We start from the raw sequence: 16,226 nt of genomic DNA on the forward strand, positions 1-16,226 counted from the left end.
TTACAGTAAATGGTACAAACTAAATTGCCCATCTCTAATACTCCCCCATGCTGGAATCACTGTTTTTTCTTGTTGATGTGCCATACATTTTATTTCCTTTAGTTTAGTTGTTGAGCAAATTATAAATATTAGACTAGATTGCTGAAAATGGTTTTGAACCTACCTCTATTCAGACAACCTATTTAATATTCCTGTCTGCCTGTCCTCTACATCACCATAGTCAATATTAAAGGGATACTTGACTCATTGAGCCATTTTCAAAAAAGTAAAAACAATATTTTGTCTAAAATTAATGTGTAATGCATCATTATTTTTCATGAACAATTGATACTTTTAAAAACTAATTTGGCCATTTGCTGTCAACTGAAGATGACATCACTCATTGTGGCGGCCGTGGCCCAAGCCATGTATTGTTGTGTCCTTTGGCAAGACACTTCACACATTGCCTCAGTGCTACTCCCAATGGTGTATGAATGGTTCAAATGTTTGCTGGTGGCCGTAGGCACACATTGGCTGCCACACTTCCGTCAGCCTGCCCCAGGGCATCTGTGGCTACTAAAGTAGTTTACCGCCACCAGAGTGTGGATGTATGAGTGCATGAATAATGTATCCATTCCATTGTAAAGCGTCTTAAAGAGTGTCTAGAAAAGCGCTATATAAATCTGATGCATTATCATTATTATCACCTGTGCTGCGGAAACAGGTAACGACCAGTCATGGCCCAGTTTGCTGACCAAACCCAGAAAACAGGGGAGCCATGATTGGTCGTTACCTATTTCCTCAGCACAGGTTATGTCATCTTGAGTCAACAGCAAGTGACAAAATTAGTTCTTAAAGGTATTAATTGTTCATGAAAAATAATGGTTATCAAATAAATTCTGGATGCAAATATTAACTTTTTACTGCTGATTGTTTTACAAGTAAAAAAATGAAAAGTTAGGGTGTGCAAAAGTATTCAGCCCCCCCAGAAGTAATACTTTGTCGACCACCTTTTGCTGCAATTACAGCTTCAAGTCTCTAATTAATTCTGCTAAAGGTTCTATACTTATAGCAAATAAAATTGGCATCAAGCCCTGGTGATTCCTCTTACCTTAATAACACTTTTGTCAAACCCCATCTCAGCCAGTACAAGTTTCAGGAACATCCAATCCACCCGAAAAAATGCTCACTCAGCATCAAGGCTGAGAAGCATTGACGGGTGTGGACATTCCTTGGCGTTTGACATTATATTTAAGGTGTGCCTAATATTATTTATACCTAACCTCCCAAGTATGAATCCTGTCTGGTCTGGGTTCATTAACAATCTTCTGAAGTCTATATGAGGCGGATTATGTGGGAACTTTTCCGTTCTTATCACAGAAATTATTGCCTCAGCCCATGGTGGGTCTTTAGAATTTAGTGCATGATTAAATACCCTGTGTAAAAGCGGAATAAGCTCAGTTTTATTGTTTTCTCAAAGAGGAATTAACCAGATGAGCATTGCAAGACATACAGCGGCTAAAATAAGTATTTAACACGTTATCATTTTTATCACCAAATGTATTTCCAAAGGTGCTATTGACTTGAAATTTTCACCAGATTGGGAACAGCTCGAGTAATCTTTGCATTCAAAGAAAGCAGAACAAATAAGATTAGAAATTAAGTTATGTCTAATAATGTGAAATGACACAGGGAAAAATAATTGAACACGCCAATTGCTATTTATTTAATACTTTGTACAAAAGCCTTTGTTTGCAGTGACAGATTCAAGACGCCTCGTGTATGAAGAAATTAGTCGCATGTATTGCTCTGGTGTGATTTTGGCCCATTCCTCCAAACAAGCAGTCTTCAAATCTCTGAAGATTCTGTGGGCTTTTTTTTTAATGGATCTTGAGTTTCAGCTCTTTCCATAGATTTTTAATTGGATTCAAGTCAGGTGATGGACTATTCCATTCTAGCAGCTTTTGAGAGAATTGAGAATTTCCTTGGCAGTATGTTTTGGATCATTATCCTGCTGAAATGTCCACCCTCATTTCATTTTCATCATTCTCGTAGATGACAGCAAATTTTTGTCGAGAATCTCTCGGTACATTTGCCCATTCATCCGTCCTTCAATAATGTGAAGTTTCCCAGTCCCATTTGCTGAAAAGCAGCCCCACAACATCACGTTCCCACCTCCGAACTTCACTGTTGGGATGGTGTTTTTTTGGGTGATGCAGTGCCATTTCTCCTCCAAACGGGCTGTGCATTATGGCATCTAAACCGTTAAATTTTAAATTTTGCTCTAATCAGACCAGACAATATTCTCCCAGTATTTAACTGGCTTGTCCAAGTGTTGTTCAGCAAACTTTAAAAAATATTTTTTACGACAATGGAGTTTTGCGTGGTGAGCGTGCATACAGGCCATGTGACAACAGTACCTGCTAATTCCAGGTCTTTTTGAAGCTCTCCACAAGTGGTCCTTGGCTCTTGGATAACTCTTCAAAAATCTTGCGAGGAGCACCTGGTCAAGGCAAATTCATGGTGGCATGCTTGGCTTTCCACTTACGAATTATGGCTCCAACCGTGCTCACAGGAACATTCAGAAGCTTAGATATGCGCCTGTAACCAAGGGCATCGTTATGTTTGGTAACAATTAGTTTGTGGTGGTCTTGAGACAGCTCTTTGCTCTTACCCATCATGAGATGTGTCTTGACTCGCACCTTGGCAATGAGACCTTTTTGTAGGCCATCATTTAGGATTGAACCATCTGATATTCGTTTGCACTGACATGGGGCTGGATTGTTGTTTGATTATTGATCATTTTTAGGTGTTGACTTGGCTTTCCATACCTTTATGCACCTCCCTTTCTTCATCTGTTCAATACTTTTTCCCTGTTTCATTTCACATTATTACACACAAATCATTTTTGGATCTTATTAGCTCTGCTTTCTTTGCATGCATGGATTAATTTGATTGTTCCCAACATCTGATGAAAATTTCATATCAATAGCATCTTTGGAAATGTATTTACTCATTAAAAAATGGTAACGTGTTCACTGTATTTTCAATCACATAATGAATTAACCATCAAAAAAAATTTCAAATAGTTTTTCTTTTATGAATGTTTCGTCTGCAAATGGCGTTTTTAGTTCATTTATCTGTAGCTTGTCAACATTATGCTCAGACAGCATGTAATTTTTAAGTGGAACATTTTCTAGTTATTTAACATAATCTTTAATAGCATCTTCCTCCAATGCTTTATTTTTTGCAGATATGGAACACTATTAGATCTTGGGGAGAAACGCAAGGAAATGTTGGAGAAGAGCTGCAAGAAGTTTATGTTGTTCCGGGAAGCAAATGAACTACAGCAGTGGATCAATGAAAAGGAGAGTGCCCTCACAAATGAAGAGGTGGGCTCAGACCTGGAGCAGGTGGAGGTCCTACAGAAGAAGTTTGACGATTTCCAGAAGGTAGTATTGCTTTACTTTTGATAACAGATAAACAAAGAAGTCACAGCATTTCAGAAAAATACACCAATTGAGTTGAAAAACAAAGTAAAATACTTAATAAAAATAATTGTTACCTTGAACAAGCTTACTATACTTTTTTAAAGTTTAACATTTACCCTTAAACAGATTTGAGTAAGCAGCATTTCATTTCATTGCAACATACTGGCTTCAGGTCTAACATCTTGGCACATATTGTCTGGCAGTATTTCTCACCCCACTTGCATTCAACAGTTTTCTGATGTGTAAAAAATAAAAATGAACATTGTTTGAAAAATGTACATTGTCTAATCATTCTGCCTTGTAAATAAATCTGAAAATGAATTACTGTACATTCTTGCCAGAGATGAGTGTATGTAAACGTCTGAGGTAGAAAAATTCAAATCTAAGGTGAAAGCAAATCACTTTTGCAGAACTTGGATGGTAAATTGATAGTATCATACACAATTTGAGGGTACCTTTCCCCAAATTGCAGCTTCCATGTGCTCTGGTGTATTCCATAAGTACTATCTTAAACAATTACATTCATCAATCCGCAAACTAGAAGATGATGTATGCATGGAATTTAGTTAGGCTTTTTTGTTTTGTGGCTTTCCAGGACCTTAAGGCGAATGAGTCACGCCTGAGGGACATCAACAGAGTGGCCTCTGAGCTGGAATCTGAAGGCCTAATGGCTGAGGAAGTACCTGTGGTTCAAGCACAGGTAAGTTGCAGCTCCCTCTCTCAGTTGTTGGATCAACTTTGTTCCTTCATTATCTTTTAATATTTGCTGGATCTTTTTCATTTGCAGCAACAAGAAACATTTGGTCTAATGTCTGGCAAGGTTGTAAGCAAGTTGATATTTGAATTCTTTATTGTGCTTGATATTTGACAACAAATGACTGCATTAATAATATGTCTTGTTTCACTAGGATGAAGCTGATTCCAAAACTGCATCTCCTTGGAAGGTAAATATCCACAGTAGAGGCAGCACTTACTCTTTGCAAAGTAGAATGAAAATCATGTCAGGCAGAACAGTGACTTTGGTTTTGTTATGATTTTTATGACACCTCAAACTGTAAAACGAGACTGGGTGTGGGGGGTTTATTTGGCAAAAAAAAAAATAATTTACATATATAAAACTGATCAATTTGAGCAATGCTGACTCACTGCATGCCATGAGTGTGACTCAATAAGGTCGGGTTGGCCATTCATTCCATTAACTGTCAGCTTTTCCCATGATTGCAACAGACACTTTCTACTAATGCGACACACATACTCTGTTTATACCAAAAATACACTACTCACAAAAAGTTTGGGATATTTGGCTTTCAGGTAAAATTTCTGAAAAATGTAAGAAGTTCACGCTACAGTGATATCATGAAAGTAGGACATTTAAGTAGTAGGCATGGGCCGATATTAGATTTTAACAGTATGATAACCGCAAGCAAAAATATCAGTATCACGGTATTAAAGTTACAGCTCTAAAATGTCCTTTTTAGAAAAAAAAAGGGTAAATAAAAACAGATTTTTTTTTTTTTATTCAACACATATTTGGCACATTACAAAACGTTTAAATAAATAAACGTAGACATTCTTTCTTGTGTTTTAATTATTTTTAGCAAGTCAGTGTCCCGTCACTGGTAAGCTATTTTTAGAACAGACTCGTTACTCATGTCCTTGGGAACACGCTTGCACCTACACATGTACACTTATTTATTTATTTATTTTAGAGACAATAAGCGTCTCCCCATATCCCCACCCCTTTCCCTTCTTCCCTCCTCCGTGTGCACTCGCTGTAGAAGAAGAAAGTTAATTGAAGGCAATTAACTTCAAATTGGATAGTTTACTCAACTCCGCAAGAAGAGCTCATTACTGTTGACAGACAGAATTAGCGGTTATTGAAACCTTGACTTTTTAAAACCACTGTAAATCGTCAAACCGGTTATCAACTGTGTCTGATAAGTAGAAGGATGCACTAGTGATTTCCCTTTTTTTTTTTTTTTTTTTTTTTTTTTTTCAGGAGAGCTCAGTATTGTTCATTCGATTTGACATCATCATTGCTCTCCTTTTAAAAAAAAAAAATAAATAAATAAAAATAAATAAAAAAAATTTAATAAATGTTTTTTTTTTTAATATATATACATATATATATACATATACACACATATATATATATATTTTTTTATTTTTTATTTTTTTTGTATGTGGGTGAGTGTGCGTGCGTGCGTGCGTGCGTGCGTGCGTGCGAGCGTGTGTGTATTCATCAGTTCACCTAAAGCCCATTAAAAAAAATCCCATACTAATGATATAATATAATAATAAATTGCCAAATGCAGAAACATCAATGTAAGTTATCACGATGTAGTGGCTCTCGCTAACAGACAGAATTAAGTAACCAGACTTAGGTTAAAAAATTCTATATACATAGACCATGTTTCTATAAATTTTGATATTTGGTTTTTATTTGAGGCAGATATTTTTTCCATTAAAATGTGATTTATGAGGAGGTTAGACCATTGGTCGATATTCAGAGTTTGTTTATTTTTCCAGTTGACAAGAATTGTTTTTTTAGCGATAGTAAGGGCTACAAGTGTAGATTGAAATTGTTTATGTGGTAAGTCAGTTGTTGTTAGGTCACCTAGCAAACACAAGTTTGGAGATAAAGGTATCCTACAGTCCAAAATAGCGGAAAGTTTTTCTAAGACTTTAGTCCAGAAATACATAACCAGAGTACATAACCATAAAGCATGAACATAAGTGTCTGTAGTGTTTTGTAAGCATTGGAGACAAATGTCGGAGTCTGAGAGTCCCATTTTCTTCATCATATATTGAGTAATGTATGTTCTGTGAATGATTTTATATTGGATAAGTTGTAAATTTGTGTGTTTTGTCATTTTAAATGCGTTTTGACAAACTTGAATCCAAAAGTCAGGTTCCGGTGCTATAGACAAGTCTGTCTCCCATTTCGAGATGGGTAAAGACATTTTATCAGTATATGAAAGTAACTTATATATTTTTGAAAGTTTTTTTGTTGTTGTCGGAGAAAGCTTGTTAATATATTTAGCTAAAACAGAGGTTGTACCCCGAAGTGTTGGAATTTTTTTCTTTATCATATTTTTAACTTGTAGATAATGTAAAAAATTTCCGTTTTTTATATTGTATTTTTGGAGCAAGGGTGTATATGATATAAACATATTATCTGAGAAGAGATGGTGGAGATGTGTAATTCCTTTCTGCTCCCACACAGCTAAATGAAATGGTTGGTTGTTAAGTTGAAAGTCGGGGTTATGCCATAGGGGAGAAAGTCCACAGGGCTCCACATGGGCTTTTGTCAATTCTAGTGCCTTCCACCAGGCAGTCACGGTGGCGGAAATCATTGGGTTTTTAAAACAATTATGACGCTTAATCGATGTAATAAAGAGTAGATCTCGAAGTCTGAGGTTATTACAATCCTTCTGTTCTAGTTCCAACCAACAGTTAGTGTCTCTGTTGGGTTGTGCCCATAGAACGATATATTGTAGCTGGTTAGCTATATAGTAGTACATAAAATTTGGTCCCTCTAGACCACCTTTGGATTTACTTTTCTGAAGAGTAGATAGACTAATCTTTGCTTTTTTTTTATTCCAGTAAAATTTTGTTACGGCTGAGTCCAACAACTGGAACCATTTAGCCGTAGGTTTAAATGGAATCATTGAGAAAAAATAGTTTATTTTGGGTAAAACTTTCATTTTAATGGTGGCTATTCGTCCTATTAGAGAAATAGGAAGATTATTCCAGCGCTCCAAGTCACTATAAATGTTATCCAGAAGTGGAGAAAAGTTTAAATGAATTAAATCAGTTAATTTAGGTGAGATTTTTATGCCTAAGTATTTTAAATTACCTATAGGAAATGAGTAGTGTGGGTCCTGGCTTGCAGGGTTCCATGAATTTTCTGTAATAGGTAGAAGTGTTGATTTTGTCCAGTTAATAGAATAATCTGATAACTGTGAGAATTTAGTTATTAAATTAAATACTTCCCCTAGCGAAGTAGCCGGCTTTTCTAAATAAAGTAAGATGTCATCGGCATATAGATTAATTTTATGTTCTGTTACCCCAGAGTGAATTCCTTGAATCCTTCTTTCCTGGCGTATGGCTAATGCAAGTGGCTCAATAAATATTGCAAATAATAAAGGGGATAGTGGGCATCCCTGTCTTGTGCCTCTCTGTAAAGTAAAGCTCTGAGATATAATCCCATTAGTAGTAACTGTAGCTTTTGGAGAATCATATAATACTGATACCCAGTGGATAAATGATTTCCCAAAGCCAAATTTATTTAAAACAGCAAAGAGGAAGGACCAGTTAACTTTGTCGAAAGCTTTTTCTGCATCCAATGATATAATAACTGCCTTTTTATCATGCCGCTGTGACATGCTAATAAGGTTAAAGAGTCTCCTAATATTATTAGTAGAGTGCCGATCTTTAATAAAGCCTGTTTGGTCGCTATGAATAATTGTCGAGATTACGGTTTCTAGTCTAGATGTGAAAGCCTTAGTGATGATTTTAATATCAGTGTTAATTAGTGAAATCGGACGGTAACTTGATGGAAGGGTGGGGTCTTTTTCTGGCTTTAATAAAAGTTTAATTGCTGCTGTATTCATGTGTGGGCGTATGTAACCCTTAGTTTTAATTTCTGTTACTACTCTTAAGAATAGTAGAGCAAGCATTAACCAGAAGTGCTTAAAAAATATAGCCGGATAACCATCCGGGCCAGGTGCTTTGCCATTAGGCATACTATCTAGAGCACTGTACAACTCGTTTATAGTAAGTGGCGCATCTAACATGTCTTTATATTCAGTAGTTAACTGAGGTATATTTAAGCTACTGAGGAATGCCTCAATATGCTCAGGGTTAGGCTTGTTAGTTTCTAAGTATAGGTTACGATGATAGTTATAAAAAATGTGATTAATTTCTTCTGGTGATTGTGTGCATTCACCAGTTGTCCCTTTATTAGCCGTTATAAGAGACTTTTCCCGATTGCGTTGAAGTTGGTTTGCAAGAAATTTACCTGATTTGTTATTATATTCAAAGTTGTTATATCTCAATTGTTGTATTATAAATTCTGCCTTTTTAGTTAGCATATAGTCTAACTGTATTTTTGTATTTTGTAAGTCAGTCCATATTTGGTTATTTGGGTTTATTGCGTACTCATCCGTCAGTTGTTTAATTTTATCTTCCAAGTCTTTTTCTGATTTTTGATCCTGTTTCTTTTTATAAGATGAATATGATATAATTTTACCTCTAATTACTGCTTTCCCAGTTTCCCAGAGAAGAGATGGCGATAGGTCTGGAGAGTCATTTATTTCCAAAAATGCCCATTCTTTTCTTATAATTTTGTCAAACTCTGCGTCGTTTAGCAGTGAGATGTTAAACCGTCATGTCGGTGGTGGTTTAAAGGTATAATCAACTTGTAGGGAAAGGGAGACTGGTGCATGGTCGCTAATAATAATAGGATGTATTTTTGTAACAGTTTTATCAGCAATAGAGTTATTTGTAAGAAAATAATCAATTCTTGAAAAAGACCGGTGCACAGCGGAAAAGAAGGTAAATTCCTTCTTATTTGGGTTTTTAAGTCTCCAGCTGTCGACGAGGCCAAAGTCATCCATATATTCCCCTATTACTTTAGTAGATTGTAATCGTCTACATGTTGTATTATTAGAACGGTCAATTAATGGATTTAAGACTGTGTTAAAGTCTCCTCCAATAATAATAGTAGAGTTCGCTGCTAAATCAAACAGCTGAGAGAAAAATTCATGGAAAAAGGCCGGATCATCATTATTAGGGGCATATAAATTACCAAGTGTATATATTTTATTAAATATAGTCACCTGAATAATAGTGTATCGGCCCTCTGGGTCTGTTATTGTATTATTTAAAGTAAAGAGTAAATTCTTATGTATGAGTATACAGACTCCTCTTTGTCTATTGTTATAAGGGGCAGAGTACGCTTGGCTAAAATTCTTATCAATAAGTAATTTTTCTTCAGATTTTTGTAGGTGAATTTCTTGTAGGAGGCAAATATCTGCTTTTAATTTTCAAGAGATGGTCTAAAGTTTTTATTCTTTTTGCTTCTGAGCGAGCGCCACAAACATTCCAGGAAACCAGAACTAATTTATGCATACAAACAATATAGACTCAGTCCTGTGTATATATCTGCATAGGCCATTTGTCAGTATTACTATGTTATAGGATAGAATCAAAGTGGTTAGGTGGTTTATGTAATTTGTGTAAAATATGAGGTAACGAGTAAGTAAATATAACAGTGAAAAAACAGGTAGGGAGGTAAAAGTAAAGGAAGTTAACGGGGGATTAAACATAAAAATACACCAATAACTGGTAACCTAAGCGAGATTTTTTGTTTAAATATACTTTAGATATAGTTATGTATTTAATAATATATTTATAATGTCGCCTAAACATAATGAGTATTCATATTTAAGGTTTTATAACCACATATACAGTATATGTATACATCTAATGATCAAACAAAGTTTAGTTCCACCAATGCCATTTAGAACAGCCAGGGAGTGGAGTTGGGGTTCCGGACTAGTTGGCCATCGATGTATAGTTTATCGACGACCATCGCAGTCCGTTTACCCTCCTGCCTATTTTGTTTCCTTATAGGAAACAGTACCTTTCGCCGCTCATTAATCTCTCTCGGGAATTGGTCGTTCATTCCAAATGAGGTCCCTTTAAGCTCCCGTCCTTTACTTTTAACAAATTCTTTCTGTTTAAAATGCTCAAACTTGGCGATAATAGGACGGGGTCTGTTGCCCCTAGGGGCTCCAAGCCGATGTACCCGGTGAAAAGAGATGTTATTTACCGACTCCTGAGGAATTTTTAACGACGTCGTCATAATTTTTTTTATCTCAACCTCTGGATTGTCAGAGGTATTCTCGGATATTCCTGAGAATATTAAATTCTCCCGCATGCTACGGGATTGAATATCCAGAACGGTTTCTTTTAGCGTTTTATTTTCCTTTTTAACGGTTTCTAACTCGGCTGAAACAGTCACGAGTGTAGAGTGTAACTCGGCATTGTCTCGTTGGAGATCACTTACTTATTGGCTGAAGAATTCCATACTTACTTTTAATTCTTTGACGTCCTCGCTGATTTGGGAGAGGACCTCTAATTTTTTATTTATGGACTCCAGCATACTGACCGAAACCTCCGTAGTGGCTAGGTTCTCCGTGTCCGTCGCTGAATCATTTTCCCTCTTTTTCGAAGGTTTTCTCGACAGTTTCTCGACGGAAGGATTCTCGCGTAGCTGTAAAAATATGCGTCGATGAAGCGTTCGAGGTCCTCCACGTTGGGTGGTATTCCAAATCTGTCGGATGAAAAAGAGAGGGGAAAAAAAAGAAAGGCAAGATATATGATGGTTAAATTTGGATTAGTTTAGTATAATAGAGCTAATTCTATCTTAGCAGCAGGGCGCCGCCATGTTGGGGTTTCCCGGTCTCGCTGTAGGTCTCGCGATAGTCACAGCATCTCGCGCATGCGTCCAAGCTTCAGAATCTTCGACCAAGCTTCAGAATCTTCACTAGTGATTTCCTAATCTCAAACAATTGGAACAAAAGTTAACAATGGTGGGTACACCACAACAAAAAAATTAAACGTCTCAATAACTCAACACGTGCCCTTGAGCATCAATTACATCTTGACGACGAAGTCTCTTGCTGTTCACAAGTCGACTTATTGTCTGCTGAGGCATGCCATCCCACTCTTCTTGAAGCGAAGCCCTCATGTCATTGAAGTTCTGGGGTGCAGAGTTTCGAGCTGATCCCACAGGTTTTCAATAAGATTCAGGTCTGGAGAAAGTGCAGGATATTCCATTTGAGGTACACCAGTTTGCAACAGCCGTTCCTTGATGATGCCACCTCCCATGAGCTGGAGCACTGTCGTTTGTGAATTTTGCCGTTAAGCTCCTCGTTAGAGAACATCAACTTGTGCAAAAGTTCAAAAGTACATTCAAAAACTTAGAGAAGGTCACATTAAGTTCACCTGGAAAAGTTTGAATCCATTTTAGGCTCGTCGTGAAATTTCACCTGAAAGCCAAGTGTCCCTCACTTTTTGTGAGTAGTGTAATTACAGTACTGCTCAAATGTTTGTGAACCTCTTGAGCAATTTTCCGGTTATTTCAACCTGATTTTGTTGTTCAATCTGAACCATTACATTTCATATGAAATAAGTGTAGGTTTAGCATTTCAATGCTTTGTTTTTTTTTGTTTTGTTTTTAAATCAAGTGTGTAGTCAAAACATAATTAAAAATAGTTTTTGGTCAATTTATGTAGGTGCAAAAGTAAGTTCACCCTGAGCTGCATTGCTGAAAACAAGCAGTCAAGTAGAATCAGGTAGGACAAACTGGTAGCTAAATTAACCACTGAAATGGACCAATGAAATGAGAGGTTTTGCGAAGAAATTGTGCATCACTGACTGAAACAGAGACAAAACCAAGTCACTTTAGTCTTACCCAGGTGAACCCATACAGGTCAGTTATGCTGAGAGGAAGAGCAAGCTGAGGGGACCTCAGGAAGTGGGTAGTGACGGCACATCTGTCTGGGGAAAGCTATAAAGTCATTTAAAAAAGATTGAGCTTCATCATTCCACTGTAAAGCAGATCATCTGCAACTAAAGAACACTTAAAATTACTACAATCCTGCCTAGAAGTGGATGACCTTCTAAAAATATCAGCAAGAACACAAGAAAAATTATAATTCAGGTAAAAAGCCAACTTGAACATCACATCAAGGGATTTGCAGACCTCTTTCGCTGTATCGGGGACACGTGCATGCTTCAACAATCGGATGAAAAGTCAATCAACAAGGCTTTCTTGGAAGGCTTGCTAGGTAGAAGCCTCTGCTCACAAAAAAGATCATTAATGCCCATCTCAACTTTGCCAGAGAGTACCTGGACAAACCTCAAGCTTTTTGGAAGTCCCTTCTGTGGACAAATGAGTCCAAAATTGAACTGTTTGGTCACAACTAAAACAGTCATGTTTGGTGAAAAGTCAACACTGCATACCAGCAAAAGAACCTTCTCCCTACAGTTGAAGCAGGGTGGTGAGAATGTCAATTTCTGGGCTGTTTTTTTATCCTCAGGACCTGGACAACTCCACATAGTCCAAGGGAATCATGAATTCAGAGGAATATTGTAAAATTCTGGATCATAACCTGAAGCCGTTCTTTGTGAAGTTACAGCCTGGTAGGAGATGGATCATGCAACATGACAATAATCCAAATCATTCCAGCAATACAACCAAGAAATGGCTGAAGGACAACAAAATTCATGTTCTGAATGTGCCCGGTCAAAATCCTGACTTAAATTCTTTCAAAATACTCTAGCGAGCAGTTTATGCTAGACACCCATCTAACCTCTTTCAATTGGCTGCATTTTGCTAGGAAGAGTGGCAAAATTCCCACCAAAGTAGATGTGAAAGACTGATAAGTCACTAAAGAAAGTGTTTGGATGAAGTTATCATTGCAAAAGGAGGTGCAATGTCTGATTAAGTGTAAGGTTCACATACTTTTGCACCCATTAAATCTGAGTTTTTCATAAATCAACAAATTTTGCTTGATAATAAATGACAATATTATCATTCTTTTTGTTCAAGTCCATTATTTTCAATGTCAGCATTGTATATTGGGGTATGACTAAACATTTAATAAGGTTATTTAAATATTTTGTACAAAAAATCTGACCATGCCTGCAGGGTTCACAAACTTTTGAGCTGCACTGTATATATTCTGTTAGGCGCCTAAACTTGTCCAACTTTGTGTTGACATCCCTCTTAATTTGTGTATCATTCATTATTTGTTGTTCAAAACAAACTATAAAAAATGAAATACAGTAATGACTTGTTTTCTCTTTTCGTTCCAATAACAGAGAATGTTTAACCACCAAATCTTGAATCACTTCCAATGGGTTAGTAATTGTACTTATACCGTAAAACACGTCACTGTCCAAAAAAGTCAAAAATCTTATTTTATCAAAATGGTAAATGAAGTGCACTTTTGTTGTTCTATATCTACACCAGAGGTGGGCATCGAGGGCCGAAGTCCTGCAGGTTTTGCATGTTGCCCTTCTCCAATACAGCTGATATATGATCAGCTCATCAGCAAGCTCTGCATAAGCCTGATAACGATCCTGTTGATTGGAATCAGCTTGTGTTGGAAGTGAGAAACCTCCAAAACCTGGAGGACTACGGCCCTCGAGGACCGAGATTGCCCACCTCTGATCTACACTATATGTTGTCCACTTTAACAAATCTGATATTCACTTACTTAAAAAAAGCTCCGACATGCTGATAAGATTGCTTACTTTAACCTCCAAGATGCCTTTTCATACACTGGCCAAAACTAGGTGGGTTCATCTCTTCAGTCCAGCATCAAAGTTTACAAACACACTACGTGCTAGGACGGCTTCCGAGGCCAACAGTGAAGTAATGACAAAGGCTACCTTAGATGGGATTTATTGACTGATTGCTTTACAGTTTAATATAATGTTCATTAGCTGGCTTAGCATTCCCATGCTTGCGCAAATACTTCCGGGTGTCTGGTCTCAAAGAGCGCTCTTTACGTGACATTGTGCACTCCCCACCTAAGTACATGCGTTGCCATCCAAACATTTCCTCTTTGCTACGCAATTCCTCTCACCACTGATTTGTGCGCAGTTGTATGTTTGATTGACACTCTTGTAATTTTAAATCCAAGATCATATATTTCTCTTTATTTCTAGATGTCATGGTCCTCAGTGAATGCCATAAACATGATAGTGCCAAGAACTTAATGTTGACTTAAAACTTAAAATTGACACGAAAGCTATGCATAATAATCTAGTACAGGGAGTCCTCAAGTTAAGTCGTATACGACCTACGTCGTTTCGACTTTACGGTGCCATGCCTCGTCCGTAGCACCTTCTTTTTCGTTAATTTCCCACAGTAATTACACCATTTTAAAGTTATTGTTGTTACCTCCGGCAACGGAGGTCATCGATCCGGTCATATTTCCGTGTTTAACTCATTTGCTCCCAAAAACGTATAAATTCATTCTATTTTAAACATTTCCATGCTCCCAAAGACGTATTTATACCTTTTTTATGTTTTTTTTCTGTTAAAGCATACAGAAGCCTTTGATGCAGCCTCTGAACTGAAAAAAAAGTTGAAGCAATGGTAGTTATTTCAAAAACGGCCTACAGGAGGCAGCAGAGTATAAGAGATCAACCAAGGCCATGTTGCGAAAAGCTCTTTTCCCCACTGTTCTAAACAGATTTGTGAATAATGATGAAACTTAGCTATATTCTAATGCTAATGGCTGCGAAACGGATAGACGTACTTTTTTTACCCTGATGAAAGAAAAGACACTAATCTTTCTTTTGGTAGTTTCCATGTTTTTATAACAATAGAACACAATATTCTGTGGGCCTTACAAAATCAGCCAAAATCCAGTAAAAGGGGGTTGCTTTACTGAAAATGGCTGAGTGATGAGTTAATGAGTTAAATTTGAATTATTTCCGCTCTGACATCTGTCAGCAATGCATGTCACGGAATATTGGTTCCGGCCTTTCCGGGTCCCGCAAACGTTTTTTTATTTTTTATTACTGTACAAAGTATTTTGATGTAAATATCGACTTTAACGGGGAAATACAACTTAAGTCGAAATTTAGGTTACATCGCCAGCGTAGGAACGGAACTCTGACGTAACTTGGACTCCCTGTATTTGTGTTTAAAATACTGAAATATTTCAACTCCTTTTCTAAACATAATTTGAGTAAATGTGCTATGGTTTGACATAACTAAGGTTATTCTCTAATTGTCTCCTTTTTTGTGTTTCTGCAATGCCCCCCCAGAACATACGCTTGGCTGTTCAAACAACGGCTAACTTCAATACAATCAAGGTAAGATTTAGCATCCTATTCCAGGAATTTCTCCCATCAAAACATTATGCCTTCGCACCACGTCTATAAATCCTCAGGCCTTTGTTACTCCCGTTTAGTTGTTTGTGGCCAGACTCCAAAATTTCATATAAAAACTAACCGTGCGTGTGTGTTTGTGTAATATACATACACACATTGCAACCAGAAAGTATTCACAGTGTTTTACTTTTAAAATTCTACACACGCATAATGACGATGTGAACGTTTTTTGTTCTTTTGTTTTTTGTTAATTTTTGCTAATTTATTAACAAACGTAGGACATCACAAATACATAAGTATTGACAGCCATTGTTTAAACTTATTTGATGCACTTTTGGCAATAATTACCACTTTAAGATGACACTAGCTTGGCAAACCTATCTTTGGGCAGTTTTGCCCATTCCTCTTTGCATTACCTCTCAAGCTCTATCAGGTTGAATGGGGTCTGTTGGTGCACAGCCATTTTCAGATCTCCGTAATTGTTTGATTGGATTAAAATTTGGGCTCCGGCTAGGCCGCTCAGGGACATTCACAGAGTTCACCTGAAGCCACTTCTTAGTTGTTTTGGCTGTGTGCTTTGGGTCATTGTCCTGTTGGAAGGTAAGCTCTGAAGCAGGGTTTTATCCTGGATGTTGCTGTACGTTTCTGCATTCATATTTTCCTCTATCCTGACTATCCTCCCGTTTCCTTTCGATGCTGCCACTGCCATGCTTCACTGTAGGGATAGTATTAATAAGGTGATGAGAGATGCCTGGTTTCCCTAGGTCATTGTGCTGTCCAAGCACCAGCCCCTCCCAACCTGAGAAAACTAGGAACTTTTTGACGACATGA

The 16,226-nt window shown here is 37.1% G+C and overlaps 1 protein-coding gene across 5 annotated transcripts in view; it reads left to right on the top strand.

Moving 5' to 3' along the window:
• Positions 1-16,226, top strand: part of sptan1 (spectrin alpha, non-erythrocytic 1) — a 146,185-nt gene that overhangs the window by 41,761 nt on the left and 88,198 nt on the right. For all 5 annotated transcript variants that reach the window (XM_077585431.1, XM_077585428.1, XM_077585429.1 and 2 more), the window contains 5 exons: positions 3,233-3,431; positions 4,066-4,170; positions 4,258-4,290; positions 4,379-4,414; positions 15,330-15,377. In XM_077585431.1, coding sequence (XP_077441557.1) covers positions 3,233-3,431; positions 4,066-4,170; positions 4,258-4,290; positions 4,379-4,414; positions 15,330-15,377 — 421 coding nt within the window. The remainder of the gene's footprint in view (positions 1-3,232; positions 3,432-4,065; positions 4,171-4,257; positions 4,291-4,378; positions 4,415-15,329; positions 15,378-16,226) is intronic.

This window comes from Vanacampus margaritifer, chromosome 14 (genome assembly GCF_051991255.1).
Source record: "Vanacampus margaritifer isolate UIUO_Vmar chromosome 14, RoL_Vmar_1.0, whole genome shotgun sequence".
NCBI lineage: Eukaryota > Metazoa > Chordata > Actinopteri > Syngnathiformes > Syngnathidae > Vanacampus > Vanacampus margaritifer.